Source organism: Schistosoma haematobium, chromosome 1 (genome assembly GCF_000699445.3).
Source record: "Schistosoma haematobium chromosome 1, whole genome shotgun sequence".
NCBI lineage: Eukaryota > Metazoa > Platyhelminthes > Trematoda > Strigeidida > Schistosomatidae > Schistosoma > Schistosoma haematobium.
Genome location: NC_067196.1, coordinates 68567912 through 68595591, shown reverse-complemented (window position 1 = coordinate 68595591; position 27680 = coordinate 68567912). Strand labels below are relative to the sequence as shown.

The 27680-nt window shown below is 37.7% G+C and overlaps 1 protein-coding gene across 1 annotated transcript; it reads right to left on the bottom strand.

Moving 5' to 3' along the window:
- Positions 1–11781: 11781 nt before the first annotated feature.
- MS3_00001959 (uncharacterized protein) lies at positions 11782–21690 on the bottom strand. The gene is made up of 4 exons (XM_051209485.1): positions 21508–21690; positions 21343–21465; positions 12164–12302; positions 11782–11970 (listed from the first exon to the last, which is right to left on the bottom strand). The coding sequence occupies exons 1-4, from the start codon at positions 21652–21654 to the stop codon at positions 11891–11893; spliced, it is 489 nt and encodes a 162-aa protein (XP_051074940.1). The 5' UTR covers positions 21655–21690; the 3' UTR covers positions 11782–11890.
- Positions 21691–27680: the final 5990 nt, after the last annotated feature.

Here is a 27680-nt window from a genome sequence, read left to right as displayed (position 1 = left end):
ATCGACACTGGCGCAGAAGTTAGCGTTCTCCCAGCGAATCCCAACGACCGGCTTAACGAATCGGCTCTAAACTTACAGGCGGCAAACGGAAAACCGATCGCTACGTATGGCAAAGGTACGTTTACCGTAACGTGGGTTTACGCAAACCCATCCACTGGATCTTCGTTGTTGCAGATGTTTCTATGCCAATCATTGGTATGGACCTTCTACAACACCATAATCTAATCATCGATACGCGCAAACGGAGGCTAGTAGACGGAAACACTAATTTATCCGTTTGCGTAACTTCTTTTTCTGGTTGCAGATTATCCCCAGTCACAATCAAGCATACGATAGACCCACTTTATCAACCACTTCTCGATAAGTATCCTGGGATTCACCAAACAGTGGCCCGCACCTTCGTCGAACGATGGGTAGTAAACTTCGGCTGCCCTTCAACCATCACTACAGATCGCGGACGTCAGTTTGAATCTGAACTTTTCCGTCGTCTGACCACACTTCTAGGAACCACTCGCTTCCGAACGACCGCCTACCATCCACAAGCAAACGGGTTGGTAGAACGTTTTCACCGACAACTAAAAGCTTCACTATCAGCTGCAAACGTTTCACAGTGGACCGACGCTCTTCCACTCGTCTTACTAGGTATCCGCAATGCAGTGAAAGCTGACATTGGATACACTGCAGCTCAACTCGTTTATGGAACGACACTTCGACTTCCAGGAGAATTCGTGGATCCTTCATCCTTTTCAATGAACATGGATCTAACCTCCTACACGAACAGGCTTACAAACGCAATGCGTTCAGTTAAACCTGCTTCCACTCGACCCCAATCAACTGATGTTTTCGTTCAACCTGACTTACGATATAGTACACACGTTTTCGTTCGTCGAGATTGGCATCGACGACCATTCGAATCAGCATACGAAGGACCCTTCAACGTGAATCTACGTACTATATAGTCGATAAGAACGGAACAAACGATAGCATCAGCATAGATCGCCTAAAAGCAGCGTATTTAGAAGGAAATCCTATTCACGTCGATTTCCCTTCGGTACAGTCGAACGACACGACTCCTACACTTATAATTCCTCAACCGACAACCGACACTAGCAATGATGCTCCGAATGTATCTGAAAATAAACTTAAGACGACGCGTTCTGGAAGAAGAGTAAGATTTCCATAACATTTAAATGACTATTGCACGTAAGACACTAGTTAACATTTTGTTTCATCTCGATTTTCCATGGCATTATGTATAACATAAGAAACATTTTTGATATTGTTGCTTGAGCGATAAGTTCCTTAACTGTGAAGAATGCTTTTCGTGCGGTGTCGTCCAGATTGATGGATTTCTCATGTCCACGAAGTTGATCGGTAAGAGGCTTTAATGCGCATTTAAGTATGAAACGTCTATAGAAACTTACCAGGTCGTTAAACGCTCGTAATTGCTTGACGGTGGTCGGTTCTGGGTAATCCAGAATGTCCGCCCACTTTGTTTCTATGGGGTCGGATACCTTGCACATCTATAGTGTGTTCGAGGAAGTCTAATGAATCAGTTCCGACTTGGCATTTCTGAATGGATTTGGTTATACGCTTTAACCAAGTCGATTTTCGAAAAGACAGTTGTACCTTTCAAGGTAGCTGTCAAATCGTGAATATGAGGCAACGGGTAACGATCGGGAATGGTTTTGCATTCAATCGCCGGTAATCGCCAGTTGGATGCCAATCGTTGCTGTCCTTTTTAGGGACCATGTGCAACGGAGATGCATATGGGCTATTTGACGGTCGCATGATTCCTAAGTCTATCATGTGATCGAACTCGTTTTTCGCCAACCTTAGCTTCTCAGGGGCTAGTCGTCGTGCTTTAGAGAATACAGGTGGTCCTGAAGTCGTGATGTGATGTGTAACGTTGCTGGTTACACACGGTAGTTTCGGTTGCGTTTGGTGAATCCCAGGATACTTATCGAGAAGTGGTTGATAAAGTGGGTCTATCGTATGCTTGATTGTGACTGGGGATAATCTGCAACCAGAAAAGAAGTTACGCAAACGGATAAATTAGTGTTTCCGTCTACTAGCCTCCGTTTGCGCGTATCGATGATTAGATTATGGTGTTGTAGAAGGTCCATACCAATGATTGGCATAGAAACATCTGCAACAACGAAGATCCAGTGGATGGGTTTGCGTAAACCCACGTTACGGTAAACGTACCTTTTGCCATACGTAGCGATCGGTTTTCCGTTTGCCGCCTGTAAGTTTAGAGCCGATTCGTTAAGCCGGTCGTTGGGATTCGCTGGGAGAACGCTAACTTCTGCGCCAGTGTCGATGAGGTAGCGAACTCTCGTCGTCACATCTGTAACGTATAGCAGACGGCTATGTTCGCCGGCTACTGTTGCCGTTAACACGTGCCAGCTTGGAAGTTTCCTGAGTTGTTTCTGTTATGTCATTCTGAGTCGTGTGAGGCCTTTCTTTGACTGAAAATACCTTGGTAGTAGAAGATTTCGTAATTTCTAAGATACGATCGGCAGATGCAGCCAGCTCGTCTTAGGTGTTGTTCTGAAACGAGACCAGAACCGCTTGCACCTGTTGGGGAAATTGAGACAAGAAAAGTTGTTTGAATAGGCCTTCGTCGAAAGTTCTTGGGCCTATAACCTCTCTCATCCCTTGCAACATGTCCGTCGCAGAACCGTGCTGCAGGTCTATGTTATTGAGGAGTTGGTTTAACCTTTGTCGATCGGTTAGGTCTCTGCGTTTAAGGATAGATCTTTTCACTGTTTCTTAGTGTCCAAAATCATCACTAGTAAACATATTAGGTGTTACGTGCCTGTTGAATTCCCGCGGTAGTGCCTTGACTACTGCGAGGAATTGTGCACGTGTGTCGATCACGCTGTGCTCGTGGAATTCGGCTTCTGCGTATCAGAACCAGGCCTCGATATTGTTGTGCCAGAATGGCATGAGTTGGAACGAGGTTGAGGACATGGTTTTAATCTTAAATACCCTAGGAATCTGTTCAGTTATAGGGGAATATTAAGTATAATAATACGAGGGAAAAATATAGATATCCTGAGACACGGAGAAAAATTTCACACTGTATAAAAATTAATAAAATTAAGGCAATAAGATATAAAAATCCCAAAAAGGAACAGACTCACAGTTGCAATTAAGTGTACCAGATCACGTCGGTCTCACCAATGATGATGACGCAGGTATTCAGTGTTTGACAACGCTTTTACCAGCAACACCTTTTAATATAATTTGTACCCAGCGAGAGAAGTCAAGAGACAGAGTCGAGGAGATCGGAAGAGTGTATTTGGCGATCACCAATATATCGGAATTCTCTGATCTAATCTGGCTAGCGATTGCGGTAGATGTTGAGCACAGCGTTACCACACGTGATCTGGTGCGGATGTATGGCCGAGCGCCTTCAGCTAGATGAGTCCACTAAAATATATGATCAGCATCCAATGTCGAAAACTTACAGGGCTATTTATTTTAGGGATTTATTTACCGCTACAAAACTGATGTGTGGTGACAAAAATGCTTTTAATAGCTGATAAACAACGACGTCCAAAATACTCGATAACATGCTACATCTGCGAAAAACTCGTAGCTTGAATTTTTTACCGTCCCGTTTTAAACTCAAACTGTACGTAAATTATTCTTTTACCAAAGTTGAGAAGGAATCTGTGCTCTTTGAGGTCACCACTATTTGTTCTGTAATCAGTAAACATCCAATTTTCAGTTTATCTCTAAGATAATTAGAAGTATTCGAATTAATGTAATAACTAGGAATTCCCGAAATAGTATCAGTTATTTCAGATAGAAATAGGTGAGCACAAACGAACACATCATATTTGTAATTCGTAACTAGCGGGCCATCAAATACAAAAGAATCATTAGTTTGTACAAGTATCACAATCTCTCAGCTTATTAATTCTTGGAAGAATCTTGTTTCCCTTTATAAAACGACGATATAATCTGTTTTGCCATTGAATCAACCTTGCGTCTATTCTAACGAGTGAGTGACTCAATAACTATAGAAGAAAACTGAATCGTCCCCTCAAATAAACTTTTAAACATAATTGTTTCTACGCTTAATCGCTAGACGTTAAACAATTTACAGAAGAACGTCAGGGTTGCGGATGATTAATAATGATATTTAGATCGTAGGGGATGGTTCGTCCATGAAGGTGTGACCCCACATTGTTTCTCTTTTGTCTTGATATCAAACATATATTAACGGTAGGATCTAGCTGTATTTGCATGTTATACATTCATAAAACCGGTAAACTTAACTGGGGTAACAGGAATGGTTAGGGTAGATAAGGTTGTGACTTCGATTTGTGATCATGTAGATGAGACAGTCATGCCATGAGGATTTTAAGAAATTAAACCGAATCTATTATTGTTGTAGCGTAAATAAGTGCTTCGATGGCTTTTATAGTCCTAAATGTATTCCTTCGGACTGAATATCTTCCCCATTTTTAGAGTGAATTTTCCAATGAGTCTATTTTGCAGTCCTGCTTCTGATCATTTGTAATATGAGTCATTAATAACTGAAGTATGATACCAGTTTAAAAATGGGTCACAGAAGTTGAGAGTGATTACGATGCCATAACCCACAAGGTCGAAGTAATCTGACTTTCAATGTTTTGAACAACTTAGTGATCTCCCTAATTATAAGGTGTACCATTTATTCTCTCACACTTTCTAACTACTTTTATGCCATCAATCTATAGATCGTTACGTTTTAAGAGTCGAAACATTTGTTAATATATCATACTGAGAAAAACACTGGTCAATAGGTTTCTGCTTCCGTACATGTTTGGAGTGGAAGTTTTCTCATTTTCAAAGGATCAATGCTAATCTGAAACAACGTAATATCAATCAACAATGAGCATAGCCTTACTGCCTTTAGGGGTTATATCTTGATCTTCATAAGAACTAATTGGTTACTTGTTCAAGTGACACGGAACACATCATAACATGTGTGAACACAATGTCCAAGTATATATTATGAAAAGTGGTGGGACGAAAAGCTTGTAAAGCTAACTTGAGTAACTTTACTACTAAATAAATTTTAAAAAATTTAACATTTGAAACTGTTAGTCAAATAAATTACATTACTGTTCATCTATGAACTAAAATATTGTTAGCGCTCTTCAATAAAGATTTTGATTACATATTTAAGGAATGCTAGGAAGAAGTGTAAATTATTAAAGCTACCATCGCATTGCAAATACTACTGGTCTAAATAGGTAGATCCGGTACAGTATGAGTTTCAGAATTTATTGAATATAATCGCATGATGAATGACTTTTCATTTGTAAATCTTAAATAAATTTTAGTTTTGAATCAGATTTTTAGAAGAAATAAACAATCGTCTCCCGCCCGCAACTCAGAAACCAAATACAAAATCCACTGTTAAGAGTTTTCCTCTAAAAATTTAAATAATTTTTGAAATGATTAAATTACCTTTCATTAGATTCAACCTCTGATGTTCAATTTGCATTAATTTGTATGCCATTTGATCTACATTGTGAAAATCAATAGTCATATCGTTTTATTGTCGGCATTTTAGTGAAATTAAGATATGAATATGTAATAAACTCTTTACTGAAACTGGTTAAGAAATCTTAAAAACATAACTATGTTTATGAAATGAGTAAGAATGATTTCACTTTCTATGTTACAACCAGGACATAATAAATTGCTATCTTCCATATACAGTACCTAAGATAGGTACACACTTACAGACTGAATCACAAAATGTCAATAAGCACGAAAGTCACAGGAAATTAACAACCACTATGCTTTGTTTAAACCACTGTTAATTGAAGAATATGATTTTATATGTACTTCACTTGGTAATTAGTTTGGATAGATAAAACCTATTTTTTTCACTGAACCAATCAATATCAATTAACCGATTAGTCAAGATGTTTAGCTGAAATGTAACTTTATGGGGATCAACTCAAACTTAAAAATTAATGTATGGTAATTATTCACTTCATTCCTTCCATAGTTTATTGGACATACAAAGAAGTACTTACTTGTTTCATGACATTTTAAAGCAAGATATGTACACTTAGTATTAATGTTGTAGATGAGTGGTGTTCGTGGATTGGAGTTGCAAGCTACAGTGCTTTACACTCACTCCAAATGAACACTGATATTATCCTAAAAGGTGTTTCTTTCATTCCCACTCATAACTTTTCTATACTTTTATCTATTCGATAATGGTAGTGCTATTTCTCTTTCGACTGTCCAGTGCAAGTAATAATCAAAAGTCTTAAACGGTGTACAATGTATCGGAATGAACATTTACTGACGAAAAACTCAATTAAATGATTATACACAAAATTCACTTACATATGGCTTGGTTTAGATCATGACTAGCGCGATTAGATCTTTCGGAGTTGCTCATTATTATTATTATCCTCTAGAGATAGTTGGCGTAAGTTAAGTAGACGAATCCAGTTTTAATTCTTTTGACTTTTCCATTCATCCTAATTCTGTAAGCACTTCTGAATTAACAATTCTAATGATACTCGCTTTATTTAATACAATGTGTTTGATTGTATTGAAGATTTTTCAGCTCAAAATATGTACTATTACATTAAGATTGTAGTTTAATAACAATTTAACTTGTGAGAATCAGCTGTCGTCTATATTCATCCCCAGGTCTTCACGACCAGTTTCTCTACCATAACATTTTTTCATTGCTAAATATATATAATTTATGAATTCTATGGGAATCATCTCATTTCTGCAATGGGCAGATGACAGAGAATATATGGGGACCACCAGACGATACTTTTTGATTTTCTCAGTAATTTAATTCGTTATAGGTTGTAAACATTTCGTGAATGCCTAAGTACACCCGGTTAGCAGACATAAACAATAACTTAATTAAAACGAATCTAAAACAGGAAAATTTATGGCGATAAATGCACGTTCGAAGAAATAGGTACTCTAGGAGTTGGAACAGGCTGTCGATATTCAGATGAATAAGGCTTGTATAAATGTGAATTCTGAGTCTCTAAAAAATTCTACATACTTGCGAAGAGACCAATAGTTAAATATGAAATTTTGAAGGAGATATAAGATATTTTGGGTGTGGTGAACAACTTTTCCAATTACTGAAAAATTTAATGATTAACTGTCATTTACTTCTATTTGTCCTGTGCGCTTATAATACACAGCTGTGCGATTACATCGAACACTGTCTTGGACGTCTTTTCTTCTCTGGATTTGATTTACTTATTAGCTATTCTTAATATTATGAGTTCCAAATTATTCCTGATAAAAAGGTTCTCATGAAGAATCAGAAATATATATTTGACTCGTTATGAGTGTGTTAGTTCACAGTGGTTTTTATCTTCTCAGTAGTATAGAGCCTTAATTAGAAAAACATTTTGGTTTATCCTCCGTTCATTTCATTCCGGCTCCTTCATTTTAGTGTATTAATTTATACAACTTACAGATATTTAAGTTTATGCCATTATCAAACAATTTGGAACGCTTGACTTGTGCTGCTTCTTTATTGATAGGTATTTCTATTCATAAGCATTTAAATGTATCTCTCACATTTTGACATATTTCCTGGCTGTCACAAAAATTCCCTTTCATTCCCATTGCTTTGACTTCATTATATGTTATGGGGCCCATTATTTTGTTGTCATTTAGATCAGACGGTGTTATCGAAAGGACTCACCACTTTAGTGACCCGAGACCTGACTCCAATTTGACCATATGAATGATTATTATCCCCTATCCTCGTGTATAGTCATCGACTTAAATCGCGTTAGTCAGTAACGAAATTAAATAAGTCAAATAACGAGAATGGACTTTTGAGTACATGGAAAGTCCGAATAATGTGGGAGACCGGGAAGAGAAGTCAAATAGCAACGGAAATGAGAAGATACAATTTGGCAGTACTGGGAATCAGAGAAACCCACTGGACCCAAGCTGGACAGAAAAGGCTAGCTACGGGAGAGATGCTGCTATACTCTGGTCACGAAGAGGAAAATGCTCCACACACTCAGGGAGTCGCTCTTATGCTGTCCAAAGTAGCACGAAATGCACTTGTAGGATGGGAATCTCACGGATCCAGAATCATCAAAGCATCATTCAAAACAAAAAAGAAGGGGATCACAATGAATATTATCCAATGTTATGCACCCACCAATGATAGCAACGACGACATTAAAGATCGATTCTATGAGCGGCTGTAATCAGTCACAGAGAAGTGCCCAAGAAAGGACCTCACCATTCTGATGGGAGATCTAAACGCCAAAGTCGGAATAGACAATACCGGATATGAAGATATCATGGGACGACATAGACTGGGAGAGAGGACGAAAATGGGGAAAGATTTGCAAATCTGTGTGCATTCAACAAATTGGTCATAGGCGACACAATATTTCCACACAAACGTATACACAAAGCTACATGGATCTCACCGGACCACACCACAGAGAACCAGATAGATCATATTTGCATCAATAAAAAGTTCCGAAAAACAATGGAAGATGTGAGAACCAGGAGAGGAACTGACATAGCTTCAGATCACCACCTAGTTGTGGCCAATTTAAAACTGGAGCTAAAGAAGAACTGGACAAACAGCACTACAAAGGTTCAATACAGCCTTCCTTCGAGATACTGACAAACTCAATAAATTCAAGATAGCTCTCAACAACAGGTTTCAAGTCTTACAGGATCTACTGAAGGAGGAAGAAACTACTATGGAGGACAACTGGAAAGGTACCAAAGAAGCATTAACTTCAACATGTCAAGAGGTTCTGGGCCTCAAGTAGCATCATTATAAGGAATGGATCTCTATAGAAACACTGGACAGGATCAAAGAAAGGAAGAACAAGACAGCAATTAACAACAGCCGAACACGAGCAGAGAAGGTCCAAGCACAAGCTGAATACATAGAAGCAAACAAACAAGTGAAGAAGAGCATTAGAGCCAATAAGCAGAAATACGTGGAAGAACTAGCAACGACGGAGGAAAAAGCTGCAAGAGAAGGAAATATGAAACAGCTTTACAATACAACTAAGAAACGTGCAGGGAAATATAGTAAACCAGGGAGACCGGTCAAAGACAAAGAAGGCAGGCAAATCACTGAAATTCAACAACAGCGGAACAGATGGGTAGAGTATTTCGAGGAACTCCTGGATAGGCAGGCTCCAATGAATCCACCGGACATCGAGGCAGCACACACAGATCTTCCTATAGATGTCAATCCACCAACGACGGAAGAAATCAGGATGGCCATCAGATAAATCAAGAGCGGGGAAGCAGCAGGACCCGACAATATTACCAGCTGAAGCACTGAAGTCAGACATCGAAGTAACTACAAACATGCTTCACCTTCTATTCAAAAAGATTTGGGAGGAACAAGTGCCGATGGACTGGAAAGAAAGACACCTCATCAAGATTCCAAAGAAAGGAGATCTGAGCAAATGTGAAAACTACAGAGGCATTACACTACTGTCAGTACCAAGAACAGTTTTCAACAGAGTGTTGTTGAACCGGATGAAAGATGCAGTAGACGCCCAACTTCGAAATCAACAAGCTGGATTCCGGAAGGATCGGTCGTGCACAGACCAAATTGCGACACTACGGATTATCGTTGAACAATCAATTGAGTGTAACTCGTCATTGTACATCAACTTCATTGATTATGAAAAGGCATTTGACAGTGTAGATAGGAGAACGTTATGGAAACTTCTTCGACACTACGGAGTTGCTGAGATTGTCAACATTATCCGGAACTCATACGACGGACTACAATGCAAAGTCGTGCATGGAGGACAGCTGACAGATGCGTTCCAAGTAAGGACCGGAGTCAGACAAGGCTGTTTACTCTCTCCCTTCCTCTTTCTTCTGGTGGTCGACTGAATTATGAAGAACTCGACATCTGACGGAAAACACGGAATACAATGGACAGCTCAGAACTAATTAGACGATTTGGACTTTGCAGATGACCTAGCCCTCCTATCGCATACACATGAACAAATGCAGATAAAGACAGCCAATGTAGTAGCAGTCTCTTGTGGAGGCCCGTTATTTTGTCGTCATTTAGATCGAACCATGTTGTCGTAAGGGCTCTCCACTTTAGAGGCCCGAAATCTGACTCCAATTAGATCGTAATGATGATTGTTGTCGAAATATATATGTCGCCTATCCTCGTATATAATCATCGACTTTAATCGCGTTAGTCAATAACGGATCTAGATAAGTCAAATAACAGAATGGACTTTTGAATACATATATTTTGTATATGAAGTGAATGGAATAGAGAGAAGAGAAACGACGCGGAGTGGAGATGGTTGGTAAGCCAACTCCCGTTTAACCAAGCGCCATTCCTACACTTCAAGAACATATGGAACTCAAAACAACTGTCTGAAAACCAACATCAAAGTCACAATCTTCAATACAAATGTCAAGGCAGTTCTACTGTACGGAGCTGAAACTTGGAGAACTACAACAACCATCATCAAGAAGGTACAAGTATTTATAAATGGTTGTCTACGCAAGATACTCAGCATCCATTGGCCGGATACCATCAGCAACAACCTTCTCTAGGAGAGAACAAACCAGCTTCCAGCTGAAGAAATTATGAAAAGACGATGGAAATGGATAGGACATACATTACGCAAATCATCAAACTGCATCACGAGGCAAGCCCTAACCTGGAATCCTGAAGAGAAGAGAAAAACAGGAAGGCCAAAGAACACACTACGTCGGGAAATCGAAGCAGTTATGAAAAGGATGAATAATTACTGTAAGGAGCTGAGAAGGATTTCGCAGGACAGGGTTGGATGGAGAATGCTGGTGAGCGGTTTATGCTCCTTCATGAGGAGTAACAGGTGTAAGTATATATATATATATATATATATATATATATATATATATATATATATATAAGGTGATAGGATAGTTTTCTCTTCTCCGCCCTCAAAGCCATTCAATCACAATCAGACTCACGCATTGCTAGCTTCAGTGTTGTACTAAACAGCCTACCGCGTCAAAGCCTTAAACTAGATTGAGACAAATTCTCTTTTGTATGTAAGTGGGTAGACCGACGAAGGATGTAACAATGCGAAACTTGCTATCCCATATGCTTGTTTTCCAAAGAATTAAGCACCTGATTAGCATATTCAATAACTTTATACATCACTGAAAATAACCTAAAATACTGATTCCATGATTCTCAATGATAACCACGGATACACTGAAATCACTGGACAGAAACTATTTTTGAATGTGTATCAAAATCATACAAGCGGAAATACAAACATATGCTGAACGGAAACTCTAAGATTCAATCTACAGTTAATCAAATCGACTGATTTCATAACTGAGACAATTCAGCTACAATGCAGAAAGAGAGAATATGGTACTGTGGTGTGTGCTTCTGATGTCGACAGATACAAGTAGTATGTATCATCAATCGAAAGTGAAATACCTGGCAGCAGAAGGTTAGGAAGATCGAAGAAAAGAGAATGAGAATGGTTGCTGTGGAAATGAAGGAACAGTGACGTCTGAGACGACTGACTGACATTTTGTAAATTAAGTATTTACTGCATGGTTCTCAGATTTTACTAAGATGTTCTGCAAGTTTGTGTTTAAATACATTCGATTGTCCCCACTCGTATTCTCGTTCACTACAACACTTTCAAAGCAACACGAACAAATCTAGGAAATTAATTAGTGAAACCAAACTGTTACGAGTAGTACAGTTTTTGGAAAGTCAAAATCAATACGACGTAATTTGAAAAAAGATTTATTTATCTAAAAAAGGGCACATGAGGTGAGAAGGCAGGTGATCATACAGTTATGCAAATGTCCAAATCAAAAAGATGTATAAAATGAAATGTTATTTTTTAATTGTCAGCTTTAACATATCTTCGGTGCATTCAGATAATTGTTCAGACAAAGCGTTAACCGTGGAATTATCTAAAAGAAAAATTACATGAGTATAACTTTAAGAACGTAATCTAATCAAGCTTATTTATACATAAACTCATAATCAGTTGTAATGGTTAACTTCCATCAGTCCAAAATCCATAACCGTCTAAGTGAGGAAGGGAAGCATATCCTTTCCTTATTAAACATAATACAGATAGGAATCGTACAATAGATAACTCACACTTTGAATATCTTCGCGTCATACGATTAGTACTTTCAGGAGTCTCTTCGACTAACACAACAACTTTTCGAGTAAGCACTTCAGGTGACTTCAAAGGGAACAAGGGACAGGACTTCTGTTTTTTGAGAGAAGATATCGACTAAACAGGGAGAAATCAATTAAATCAGAAAACAGATGATGTAAATCTACTTCAACAAAAATACTTTTTACATTACTAATATTTAAAACTACGTAGTAAAATAGTAAAATTAGGAGAACAGTCCGTCAATGATGACGTAGGACCTGAAACGAATGTGTATTGATGCAAAATGTCACATATTACGTCACCTCAGAAAGAAAATGGACAAAGTGAAAAGCAGCAGGGGAAATAAGACCCGAAATAAAAAGTTGAATTCAGAAACATGGTTCAGATTGAGTAAATCAGATCAAAGAATGAAGGGATACGATGATACAACTCGAAATATATTGGAATACAGAAACTGAATCCAGGTGCAGTATTAGGAACCGATTCTAAGCCAAGTTATCCAACGTATTTGACATTTGACTGAGATTATTAAGAGACCTCAATCAAGAAATCTGTGCCTACCGACAGCCAGCGATTTTACACGTTGACAGAACATCATCCTCAGCCTGCCAACTAGGATTTTAAAGTTGTTAATCGGCTTTTATGTTTAAGACAGAATTACGTGAAATATATCTGTTAATATGATTGGCAAATACAATATGCAAGGTAGCTCAAGTATACGTGATTTTGCATAACTTATATTAACCATTTTGTAAGTTCAGTGGCCCCCAAATGCCCTAGTACGGCCGAGAGTAGGGAGAGTCTGCTCTCCCTCTAGGAATTCTCACATGGCCACGCGTATATAGCCTCTGCCAGGGAAGTCCTACTCACTGCCTTGTCGTGGCGGGGGTGTTGTTTACTAAACTTAGAGGACGAAAAGCGAATGGCCGGCGCTTTAACCGGGTTGGTGGACATGGAGACTCCACCTGGGGGAGTTGGGAGACCCTCATTCCAAACTAATAGTGGACATGGGCTCCAGTATCCTGAAGGAACAAATTACGTATGAACCAATCGTTGGTCACCGGCCACCATGGGAATGCATCTCCTGACGTTGCTCAGACCTTCAGGTCGAAGGCTCCGGGTGTGATCCCCCAAGAAAACCACCTGCTTCGGTTTGAGCACTCGGGCAGTATAACAGTCTTTACACATATTAAATGAGATCTGTGTGGCACATTTGTATTTGGTGCCTCCTTGTACCAATATCTATATGTTAAAATAAATAAATAAATATGTTCAGTGGCAACATCACTTCAAACTTATTTTAAAAACAATGGTTCCAGTTAAACTGATATTACTCCGGTTTGTGTGTCTACATAAATTCCCCTGGACGGATATTATATATATACCGAAACATTCACCTAGTAAACTGAAAATATTGCTTTTTTATTATGTAGTGTTGACAGACATTTGAATGATATCATAATTGCATGTGGAAAAATTTTCGGAATAATCATGTTATAATATAAAAAACAAAGGACCACATATCCATTAAGAGAGGATATTCGTAGGTGTTTTCAAAACATTTCTCGTGTAAGGAATAGGGTACTAGGTAAAGATGGCAAGTCGGCTAATGAGCTAGTAAATCTTTATCAAATAAGGTGGTTGGGACGAGTTTTACGTATTCTCAACCACTGTCTACCTCAACGGGAGTTGTCTGGTGTACGAGTAGGTCATAAGAAAGCCGTGGGCAGCCAGACCAAAATATGGCACCAGTTCATGAAGTCATCGACAAATAACTTGAGCCATTCTAATAGGTGTAGAGCACCTGGTTTGGGTTTGCGTGATTATCGTAACCAGTGGTTAGAGACCTTGAATGACATGGCAGGTGCATCCATTCTTTGTCTTCTCCCAGATTCTAAGCTGGATTCTCCAAAATATTTCCTTGAATCGTATATTTGATACCTAACTTTTTTTCTATTACCACTAATACAGTTACTACGTCTACTACTCTGGAATTTGTCTACGCAATTTCATTTCTCTGTTGTAATGGGATATGGCAACTTGAAGCGATGTAAATACGTACCAGGTTCTACGTTGCGTTTGTCTGGTTGATCACAACCCAACAAATAAGTAAGAAACAAAATGCTATGTTAGATCTATGTACAACCGTTTCATGAAAAACAGATAAGTCTTACGTGAACCTACTAAAAATTCATCAGAAAACGAACAAATTTATTATTAATACTATTGTTATTATTTTTAAACATAAATTTGAGCAAGTTATCTAATGTTTTTATCAGGGAGATTCGAATTGCTGAAAATAAAGTAAAATCCAGATCGACAGGTGTGACGCAATGATACAATGTGATCAAGCGATAACTGATCAGAGGACCGGATAACTGGCATACACTTACATACGAACTGCTAACAGGGAAATAAATATGATTCGATATCAAAAGCAAATAGAGGACATCGGTTTTATAGGTCTCTCACTCTACACTGAAACGAGACCTGACAGTTAGGCTAAATTCCTGTTCATCATATCAATTGGTGACACTTCACAAGGGTAATAAATCGCCAAAACTGTGAATATAGCCAATTTTTAGTTGTGCTTTATGAGAGAAATTTTCAACAATGGTAAAAGTTAAGTACTCTTCATTGATATATGACGAATTTCTGAAAAATCCTAATTGATTCACGGGCACTATTTAAAAAAAGTGGCATTTTCCCTCGCTGAGTTAAATCTATCGTTTTGATCGTTTATTATGCATCAAGACTACTGTTTTCACTTAAATTGGATTAATTCCAGTAAAAGTAACATCAACAGTATCGTTCTTGACAAAAGTAATTTTGCATCTGCACTTATATTGAGCACATCAGTTTTTCTTATTTGTTGCATTTTTGAACTTAACAGATCACTTTTTTCTGGTTACCAGCTTTTGTTTCAACGTTTTTTTGTTTCTAGGTCATTTGAATACCTTTGACTGGTGACTCGACAGCACAAACGAGGCGACTGCCAACGCCCAGGCTGTCGATAACCCGTGGAAAATGGCATGCAGCGTGATGAAGGCAAAGGATGGAACAATGAAGTTTACACGAATTTAACACCCACGGCTTTCAAGCGGTTGAGTAAAAATGGGTGAGTGTGGTTATGCCAGAAATGCTGCTCGGATGCTCAGAGGTTGCTATTCGAAGCCAATGCTATGGTGAACGATGCTAAAACGTATATTAAGAAGCGCAACCGATATGGATATAATGGTGATCGCTCTTTCGATACACGAATCGATGTGAAGTTGTCCCAAATAATCTCAGAAATGATTGACTTAAATAGGCCGTAGGAGGGAAGAAAGGCTACAAAGAGGTCTGTCAGAAGTAAAAACTCAAGAAAGGAGGTCTTTTGGTGCCCTGTTCTCCAAGTAGTAGCAGTAACGAAACACCTAGAAAACCCAGTCATATGGTTAGGTCCATTTCTAGAAGGAAAAACAAAAGCCGGACCACCCAAGTCATCTACAATCATTTAAAACCCCAAACTGTGGGTAACGCAACTGTAACTGCTCCTCCAGTGAAAACTGATGAATGAGTACAAATCAAGAATAAGAAACGACCTAATGTCGTTGAACAAAAGCTAGTTTCCCTGACAGTAGTTGGGAGATCGAAGGCTGATCACAGTGATAGGTCAGTCACCGTTTATAGAGTCAAGGAGGGCGAAATCTCTGGGCCTAGAACTCGCTTTGAGCTTGACAGTGGGTTAATAAAAGGTACACATAAGTTCAACTCCCAGGGGTTGAACTTCTACCAGGAGATTCACTTGTTGACTTAGAATATGCCGATGACATAGTTCTATTTGGTGAAGACGACGACAAAATGCAGTCTTCTGACCACTCTAAGCAACAATGCAAGCATGTTCGGGATGCGATTCTCCCCCTCGAAATGCAAAATGTTGCTTCAGGATTGGGTTGCATTGACACCCGAACTATTGGTAAGGAGTGAAGTAGTTGAGCATGTCGACTGCTTCACTTATCTTGAGAGTTTCATCAGCCCTTGTGGTCTGGTGTGTGACGAAATCTCAGCACGGATACAGAAGGCTCGACTAGCTTTTGCCAACTTGCGTCATTTATGGCGTAGGCGAGATATCCGTCTACCAACCAAAGGACGAGTTTGCTGTGCAGCAGTTCGTCCCGTCCTACTTTTATGGCAGTGAAACATGGCCGGTACGAGTAGAGGATATTCGTAGGTTACTAGTATTTGATTATAAGTGTCTTCGAAACATTGCTCGTATATCCTGGGACCACAGAGTAAGTAATGGAGTTGTTAGGAAACGGGTACTAGGTACAGATAGCAAGTCAATTGATGAAGTAGTGAAACTTCATCAGTTGAGATGGCTGGGACATGTGTTACGTATGCCCAACCACCGACTACCTCGACGTGCGATGTTCAATGGTATAGGAGTAGGTTGGAAGAAAGCTAGGGGCGGCCAGACCAAAACATGGCACAAATCCATGAAGTCACTGACAAGTGGACTGTCATGTTGGTAGTTGTAGACTACCTGGTTGGGATCCGCGAGATGATAGCAACCGATGGTTAGAGACCTTGAATGACATGGCTCAAAATCGTTTGCAATGGCGCAGGTGCATCCACTCTTTGTGTTCTCCCAAATTCTAATCTTCTGAATTCTTCATGTCCTTTTCTTTTTTATCTCTTCCAAAATTTATTTCACTGTATTATACTCCTTGAATAACATCTTCAAACCCTAATCTCTCCGATTACTGCTTATACTCTTACTACCTCTACCACTACGGGATATGAATGGACAACTGCATCTCTGTGATAATGTGGTATGGCAACTCGAACTGATGTACGTACGTACGAAGTTCTACGTTGTTACTGACTGACTGGCACTTAACCCTATAATGGATCAAGATATCTCTGGAGTCACCTTGCTGAAGGTTTGTAGATTAGGTATCCAAATGGACTTGAAACAGAACCAAAACAGGCTGCTCAAATTAGTATTTAAACCTCCCAATGAAAAACTTAATACCACAGAATACATATAAACTAAAGGGATCAAGAGATTTTGTCCGTAAAAACTTGACGCACGCGGACTGTATAAAAAGACGAGAGGCCAAAAAAGAACTAAAATTAAGGTGAGATGCTGGAGCGAAGAACCTTCAGATTGTGAACTTTCAGGTGGTGAAGCTTTGACAGGGAACTATCCTAAAGCCACTTTGGGTGCAGTACGAGACCATTTAAATGGTCTTCAGATCTGTTACATAAATGCCCGTAGCTTGCTCAACAAGCGATCCGAGCTAGATGTACAGATACTCTACCAAAAGGGAAGTTAACGCAGTCATAGAAACTTGGCTGACACAGTCTACAGACAATATGGAACTTGATTTTGAAACTCACATTAGTAAGAGTCGACCCAGAAGTGTAGAGGAGCAGGAGAATCTCTGTTCACTGGAAACACTATCCCATTTACCGTTATTGATAACATATCCCATGAAAATGGGACGTGCGAATTAGTTATTTGACGCTTGAAATGTAAAGGATAAGAGCTGTCGATCGGTTTGGTCTAATGAAGTTCAAACGATGAAGCGAATGAGGTCTTGCTAAAAGAATTCAACACTTGGTCTTAGCAGACTCTTGTTATGACTTCTCTTATTACAATACAGTGACTCTTATTGCTTAGTACTCTTGGACACTACTTCACTCAACAAGTCCTCAAATCAGAACGCGGTTGGATGGAAGTAGGAATCACAATAAGAAAAAACTTACTATATTTATAATTTTTACGTAAGATTCTAGAGTCTCCAAGTATCCTCAAGCGCTGTACCGAACGCGCTTTAGTCCAATCTACATCCCGCGAACACCTCCCCTTTGAGCAGATTCGCGGGATCTGGTGTTATGGTTCGCCTGCAACCGTATGACTGCTCTGTGCTTTTGATTTGTCCACCTTCTAGGCAATAAAAAAGTGGTACTACTCTTTGCTTGCACAGAGACTGGCCCGTACTTCGGGTGTTTTGATTTGAAAGGTGTCCAGAAGAACATCAAGAGGTATTCTACGTCGGGTCTCGTTGCTGACAACTGAAGCTGCTTTCAATTGGTTGGCATGACTCACCCAAACTTCTGGGCCAACTAACACTTCGTAAACCACACTTTCTTTCTTTTGTGAGATTCGACTAGCTATTCACGTAGGATGTTTGTCACGATAGTCCATAACAAGTACGTTTTGACCCACAGTGAACGGTCGTCTATGTTCCCCATGATGTTGATTGAATTGCTTCTTCATCGATGTTTCGTTGAGGCTCAAGATCTGGTGTCGGACCAATGGTATCAAAATGTGCTCTTATTTTTCTGCGAAGTAAAGCTTCTGCTGGAGATATCAGAATTCAACTGTATTCCATCGTCGCCAACTATTAGTTATGAAACCGCGAGACGATCAAATAATTGACGTTGTTTTTTGAATGAGCAGCTCGCAGTTGGATGTTCCACGAGAAACATTTCTGGACACTTGTTGTATGCATCAACTACCAGAAGTTAAGTTTGTCCATGATGTGGATCAGCGAAGCAAAAGTGTATACACTGCCACGGTGACTGTAGCATTGGCCATGATTGCAGCTCTGCCTTCCGCGGTATTTTTGTTGTTAATGAGCATTTGGTACACGAACTGGTTAGCTTCTCCAGTTGAGTGTCTAAATGCGGTCAGTATACATAACTTCGTGCTAGAGCTTTCATGCGATTTATTCCAGGATGTCCTGCATGCAACTGTTCAAGAACCGTTGGCTGCAGTTTCTTTGGGATTATGACACGTTTAGGTTCGAGAACCCTATGATCAATATGGAGGGCCTTTAGCCATGTCGACGCTAAAACCTTCTTGACTTTGCATAATGTTTACGCGTCATAAACTCAAGTATTGCACACAAACAGCTAACCCCTACCTTAGAAAAAGACGGTGAGTTGTTGGAAAAAATCCGAAGAACCGCAACTAAGCTGACTCCCAGAATCACAAAGTCCCATATGACGATGGACTGGCTAAACTAGACCTATTTCCATAGTCATATAGAAGGACCAGAGGCAACTTGTTCATAGTTTTTTTAAATTACTGAGTGATAAGTTCGATTCTGATATGCTCTCAGTTTTCTTGTCTTCCAAAGAAGAGAATTTAGGAAAACACTATAAAAGTTTACAGGCTCAGAACAAATTACTTCTCAGTTGAATATCGACTTTCCCATCGAATTATCAATGACTGAAACTCGTTACACCAACACGTGATCGAATTCTTAATCGTCGACGCACTCAAAAGGGATGCGGAACAACTGGGAGACTACCATTGACAGGACTAACATAGGCCACCCAACCTCCTGTCTTTTGCAAACTGAAAATGAGTGTATTGTTCATCCAGACAATAGTTCGACACAATCTAAATGACTGGACAAACCTAAGGTAGTTTATTTCGTACAGCGCTTAAAGACAAAGACTCTCGAAACCAGGTTTAGTCCTGCTTATTTGTGTAAAATTATCGGAATTCCTAACACCACATGAGTTACATAAAAACAATATATGTCAGCTTATGATGATTGCAGCTAATTTTAAATCGTCTTAACACTAAATGTAATGATAATTAGGTTGTCTATTAGCAATTTTATTAATATACCAGATATATAGAGCTCATACTTTCAATAATTCTTGTGATTACGGAATTCGAAATATAAATTATTCGGAAGGTATTTAAAAGTCCAGATAATAACCTATTACCCATGAAGAGATTATTCGTATCCCATAAATACGAAAAATGGATGAAATAAGCTTGTTTGTAAGAGCAAAAACTCGAGTGGCTCACCCAAGAACCTTATGCAATACCAAATAGAGATTTTATACTCGGCCAACCAGCAGCTTGTTAAACGGCGAACAACATGGTCCCAGAAAAGGATTATCGTGCACAACAAACCTTATAGCAATAGAGAAATGGACAGTTTCTAGATATTGGAAAATCAGTTACTGCTGTCTACACAGACTTCAGCAAAGAACTGGTGAGGTGCCAAAAATTATACTACTCTTGGAGCTGGACAACCTAGGAATTCCCTGAACTCTCCTAAAGTGGGTCTAGGGTTTCTTCGTAAGTCGAAAACAAAAAGTAATTAAGAATAAATTCTAAATTCTCCTCCTGAGAACCAGTACACAGTGCAATATTGAAAGGCGCTGTCCTAGGTCCTTTACATTTTATACTGTGTAAGTCAGCCTTCAAGCATAGCTGGGTTCCCAATGCTCCATTGCTCTGACGATGTAGAAATTTGGCGAGAAATAACACGAACACAAGCATATGTACTTGAAGCAGTTTTGAAATTCTGGTTAGGTAATCCAAAACATGGCTGATACCTATCAGCGCGGTCAAGTGTGCTCACACACACATAGGGGACACAAAGTTAAATACGTACAACATAGGGAGTCAATGCCTATCGTCTGGTCTTGCAATGATCTTGTGGTAAAAGTGAGCCATGATCTAAAGACCATGGTTTACTGCCACGCGGTTGCAAAAGGATTCAGAATCCTATGGGTTTCAAAACAAATGTTTACCAAGTTGTACACTAATATGTTTACTACAGTATATACAATCTCAGTGAGATCCAGAACTGAAAACTGGATTCAGGCTGATAGCCCCTATTTAAAAGGTAGCTCGAATAACTTGGAAAGGGTATTAAGAGCAGCTATTCTTGCGATTACAGAACTACAAGGTTCAGCATACACAGCGGCTTGAGAAGTTAGACCTCATCACTGTTCTACCGCAAATTAAGAGATGATCTGATTTTGATGTATAGAATATTGAGAAGTGATTCTGGATCTCATATATCCTTTTATTCTTACTAGATCAGGATAACTTAAGACGTAGCAAGCCGGTACAAAAGTCAAGAACGAAAAAATACACGTGGTATACAAGTTTTCGCACCGAGTCATCAAAACCTAGAACCTCTTACCAGAAGAAATGGTGTCTGCACTTTTAACCGGCTTGCTCAGAAGCTTGCTAGAAAAGGACGAACAAGCTCTAGGCTGACTAACATTAATACACAAATCCGAATCTAAAAAGTTGTTACAGCTCATTGATAATACAACATAACTATCAGTGAGCTTTCTTTGAAGTAATTTAATGATTAATTTCAAAAACAAAAAGGAAACGTACATTAATCGGAATTGGCCCATTTAATAAAAATTGTAACTCTGGTAAATGTTGACGGGGACTCGAAGTACTCCTACTTATTGGTCGCTTCTTTTCAACTTTTACAGTTTTAAAGCATGGTTCAAACTATGATAAAAAGAATCTTTATATTCAAGAGATTCGACTAACCCAAAAGTAAGCATCATTGGTAGGCGCTCTTTTTACTTCCGGATAAACCTCAGAGCATGTTTTATACACAGTCTCGCCTTTCGGTTTGGAAAAAGGTACATTGATAAACTCTAAAGGGAGTCGATTTGGCTTCTTCGGCCTTGGCATTCGAGGCTAATGACCTTAAGGGTTCATAATTCCCACTCTTAACACAATAACGTTATTTCGTGAAACTGAGTACAATTACTCATATCAGTTTTATAATCTAATCTAAAAGGAGGCTATTCTGAATCATAGATTCTATTTAAAAGTGTCTTCAGTTATTTGTTACTCGAAAACCACTGGTAACCAAAAGGTTGGTGTTTCTACCCAGAAAAGCTTGAATGTTTAAATGTTGACGAAACAAATCGCTAGTCAGTTGTACAGGAATTATCACACCTCAGCTTTACCTAAAGCTTTTTCTTGATGTCATCCAGAAAAACAATGAAAGCCGATGACTAAATTATCCAGGTCACAGAACTTGTTATGAACAGTATCTAAAACGTCGTTTTGCTAGATGCGATGTATTCTTATCAGATAACGTATCTGTTCGTCATGAAACGAATCCCAACAGTAGTCAGCGTAGTGGATATACAACAATATACCCTAACCTTATATCCTCTTGATACGCTGCCAAGGTGTAAGCTGACCCGAACAAGAGTTCTTATTTTTGAAAGTAGGAAGGTGCTATGAAGACCCGAAAAATTCCCCTAAAAATGCCCATAGGGGCTCTAAAATGCTGGGAAAAATTTAAATGGAAGTGATTAAAAAACATCTAGAAAGTAAATAGTCACGTGTCACATTTCTGACTGGATAATTACCTATCCTGCTACCATGTTTAGTGGGGTTAAGAAAATTTCCAGAAGCCCAAGACCATCTGAAACTATAACTTTCCTCAATGTTCTGTACAGAAAATAACCTTAGAGTAAAGCGTTTTTTTCTAAATATTTCGTGCTTTTTCTTTCGTGTTCAAGTTGCGGTGTAGAGTTAGGCTGGTGTTATTACATGAGCTTAGGAAACCGACTCCAGATTATTTACCAAAAAATCATTTAGTTAAGGAGTTGTCGATTGACCACAACAAAAATGTTTATCATTCCATAATTAAATAAACCGATTCCATAATTACAAAAAACACTATGAGTAATTAAATCCATTTGAGGTTTTTGGAAATAGTGAAATGTAAGCCAATATAAATTAGCACTGGGTTATAGATTTTATTATGATGGAATTAATAGTTAAAATATGATTAAAGTTTCGATAGTGCAATAGGAAAACATTGTTAATCTGAAAGATGTAAAGCATTTGTGTAATACATTTTGAACATTCTGGCGATACAAATTCTCTAAAATTCATGGTGTATATACATCACATTTTTCAACCCAGCTACACTCACACATTACACTATCCAGATTTCTAAAAGGGGTTTATCGTATTACTGAAGTTTTGACGAATTAGTATATCTTTTTGGATTCCTAGTCACAATTTTTGTTAAGCTTACTAATTTATGTGAACAAATTCCAAAAATCTTACTGAATAGAAGCATAACATCAACGATAAAGTTAACAACACTAACAATATGCAATTTAAGTATTACTGAATAGTATTTATATTTATAACATAGGACACAAAAATGCGTGAAAATGGTATTTCTCTTTTTGTGATTAATCTCTATTTCAGATTCGTTTAGTATTAAATCATAAGATGATTAGTTAAGTTATCGTTAATAATGATCTATTTGTTCCTCATTTGACATCTTCCTCGATATTCGCGTAGAAGATTTGAACATATTCAAAAAGTATATTTGAATATATTACAAAAACAATTTTTATGGATCTTTCACGTTTTAAAACTGCTAGTTTCATTAAATACAAAATAATGATATAACCATTGAAAAATCAGCTTATTAATTAGGAATATAATTGCTGAAATGAACTTTTTGGCGTTCGATTTGAATAAAGCCAAAATATCAGTTGGGGCAGAAGAATATAAATTAATCTTATTTCGCGGTTTCTCGGCAGATACTTAAAAACGTATTCGTGTGATATTAAGATAATGACATAATATGGAGTAATAGACACTGATGACGGGAAGAATTGGGATAATAATTATTATCAATCATAACTATATGTATACATATATGCAAATAAGATTGTATGAAGTCATTAAAAGATGGAATTCAGAAACTCGGAGAAGATGAAACAATAATTATACAGAGACTGTAAACCAATAAGATGACTTTTGTTGTAATCATAGAAGAATCGAAGAGTTTATGTAAGTTTAAGATCCTTCGAAAACATATAAAATGATGAGCAAATCACAATATTCTATCTTAATTGCTTTATCTGAGCTGGATGGTTTGTTGTTTATATGGAAAACGAATATATGTATCATTCTTCAAAGGCCCTAAGAATAATATCATTTGTTTTTTTTTAATGAAACAAAGATTTATTAAAATAAGCCATTGTGTCATTGAATAAAATTAGAGAGAACTCAGCGAAGAAAATCTCCTTTTCGATGAAATCATTTAATTAAGCTGCATATTCACATTTATAGTTCTATGATAAATATATGTCCATTGAAGGATAGAAAATATTGAATCATAAATTGATTCAGGACTCTTATTATCAAATGAGATTACGCAATAATCAAGGGGTAAGAGAAGAATGGACGGCTGTAAATAATTGACGGGATTGAATTATGAAAGATTATTGTCTAATTTAGTAGTTGAATTCATCAGTCAATTGAAACTAGACCACCATGGAAAATCTGGAAGCATAGGACGGCCGATTCATCCAAGTATGGGACTCCTCAGGAGTGTGCATCCCCGATCCCGTCTGCAGGATCCGAACCCAGGACCTGTCAGTCTCGCGTGTGAGCGCTTAACCTCTAGACCACTGAGCCGGCATCGAATGGTGTTACTGTGTAACCTCAGCCATCTAGGACGAAATAGCCGTCAATCGCTTCCAGGTTATCCATAGTGGCCTAGCTCTAATTGACACATGAATTCGACTATTAAGTTACTAGAATCTCCAAAAAACCCTATTGAAAATAATTGCCTAACTGATATATATGAAGGAAAATAGACAATAGAAAAACTGAATAATAATCAATAAAAATTGTTTAAAGGTAATAATAGCTAAGTTGAAGTAGTTCACCATCCATTTTGTCAGCAGAACATACTCGCCTGATCCTTGAGAATAAAGAGTGAATTAAGTTCCTCTTTCTACTCAGTGGGACCCAGATATGTAATTTCGTGTACTGACCATTCCATGTCAGTTTTCTATGTGTAGATCTCTGGGAAAACCTTCTGACCTTCTTTTCAATTGGACATCAAGAAAATGAAATTCCTTGTTTGCCTCTGCTTTCAATGTGAACTGAATTGAGGGGTGACAATTAATGAAACGATTCAAAATTTTATCGAGATCCGTATCTCCTTCACAAATAATGAAAGTATCATCCATAAATCTCTTATATAAATGAAACCCTCAATTAGTGACCGAAGAAACATATCTTTCAGATTGGCCATGAGACGATAAGCCAAGAGGGGACACAATGGAGAACCCATTACAACTCCATTTGTTAGTCTACAGAGGTCGTAATTGAATCTGAATCGCACATTGAGAGTACATCGTACAAGTAGCTCTTTTAGATAATTTTTTGGGACATAAATATCAAGGTTATTGTTTTCAATATAGTCACATAAAAACATATAGTTTCTATGAGAGGAACATTTATAAAGAAGTGAGATCCAATGAGATCACTTTTCAACCATTTACATTGATATTTCTTATTGAGTTGACAAAGTTAAAGGAATCAAGAGAGTCGTATCTATTGGTGTGATTTCAAACGGGTTTTAAAATATCAGCTAACCAAATAGCAATCAGGTGGTACGGAGAGTTGTTCATATCAAGTATAGGACGTAGGGGAACATTCTTCTTATGAAATTTCGGGAGTCCGTATAGTTTCGGTTTAACGGAACCCAACGGTCTAAGAGATTCATAGAGTCTGTAATATCAGTTATTATGCTAAGCCCATATACCTTATTCTAGCTTTCGGACATCCCATTCTATTCATTCTACTTGAGCCATACTTTGACCTTGTTATTTATTCGCTTATCAATCTAGACTGTTTTATATGAGCGTATATGTGTGTACCCTTTTTATCCCATTAATCACATGTCTGTAGTTTATTTTTGTCTGACTATAAATGTTGAGTAACGCTTGACTAAAAATGGAGTTGGCTTCCCAGCCATCTTCCCTGCGTGTCATTTTGCTTTGTTATGTTTTATTTGCTTCATATTCAAAATATATGTATTCTCAAGTCAATTCTCGTTATTCGACTTATTTAATTCCGTTATTGACTGTCGCGATTTAAGTCGACGATTATACACGAGAATAGGCGATAGTAAACATTTATACGCTCTAAATAGGAGTCAGATCCACGGGCCGCTAAAATGGTGAGCCCTTCAACGAATATCGTCGATCTAACTGAGGACAAAATCAAACTACGGGCCTCCACCAGAAGTCCACAATTGATAATAAACTTATCTTTCATCTTCCTTAGAATTTTAATTAGCATCTGTTCCGTTTTCTCAGTTGCATCTTTTTGAATGGTTTCTTTGGAGAATTCGACAAGATCAGACAATATCGAAGATAGTTTGGTGACATAGTCAAGACGATCCATAAAGATAATTCCTGTACTCTTGTTTGGGTAACACAACACTAAAACCTGGTTTCTCCGAAGATCAGATAATTGAGATTTATGCTGTTTTGGGAGTAATCGATTAATTATAGGTATTGTGTTTACATATTGATTACAACAGTCCACGAGAGTTGTTTTGAAATGCTCATGATCTTTGTCAAGTACTGTAATAAGGTAATTTGTCTGACGAATGAGGCTTTCAAGCTAGATTTTAGCGTTGAGTTCATTAATGTTAATAGACGTACTACAAAATTTAGGACCAAGAGATAATGCTGGAGTAATTGAAAACGTATTTCTCTGACGTTTCCGAAAAAGAGGCTCGAGTTTCGGTCGGTTTTAAACTTTTTATTAATTTCAAGATCACATCTGTACAATTTCTGGCTACAATATCAATGTGATCTTTGAGTTTGGAACGTTCATCTTCTGAAAATTCATATAATGTATGTATTCGTAATGAAATGTTCCGTTCCATATCTGGTATTCTAGACTTAATTTCATCGAAATAATTCAAGGTGAGACGTTTCAAAGAACGATGATTTGGATGGATGTGGTTTCAGCGTAATGATTTGAAAAATGGTCTCGGATATTCACGTTTGTCTATACAGCTTTTCAGAAAATTGATTCTTCCATTCTCTATAGCCCGAACTTTGCGTGAAAAACGATATATCCAACCTCCAATCCCTTCTTGGCCCTAACTGCCTTTCGTAATGTGTTTCAATTTCTTTCCCATTTTTTTTCTCTATTTTTATTTATTTATTTATTATTAGTTTTTTGAATTAGTAGTTTGTAATTTTAGATTGTAATTAGTTATTATTACCCTTGAACAATTTTTCTTTATTATTATTCAGTTTTTATTATTATGACCTTTATGTTTGTCATTTTTTTCCTTCATATCTGTCAATTGGACAATTATCTTTCATAATTCAATCCCGTCAATTATTTACAGCCGTCCATTCTTCTCTTACCCCTTGATTATTGCGTAATCTCATTTGATAATAAGAGTCCTGAATCAATTTATGATTCAATATTTTCTATCCTTCAATGGACATATATTTATCATAGAACTATAAATGTGAATATGCAGCTTAATTAAATGATTTCATCGAAAAGGAGATTTTCTTCGTTGAATTTTCTTTATTTTTATTAAACAAAATTTGTGTTCTTCACTGATAACAAACGTTTGTTACTTAATCTATTCGATACAACGTTCGTGACATCACTTAAAGTATAGAAAATTCATTATAACATTTGTACAATCGGGAGATATGTCTGCGAATAATTACCAGGCCCTTGATTATTACATTCGGATATATGTCTTATTATAAAAATATATTTCTTCTACTGCATGCAATGAAGCTATTTTTACAAATCAATTAGGATATGTTAAATGTTGTTACAATGATAAAACCTACAAGTTGGATGGATTTTTTAAACTGAATGAATAATGAAATTTG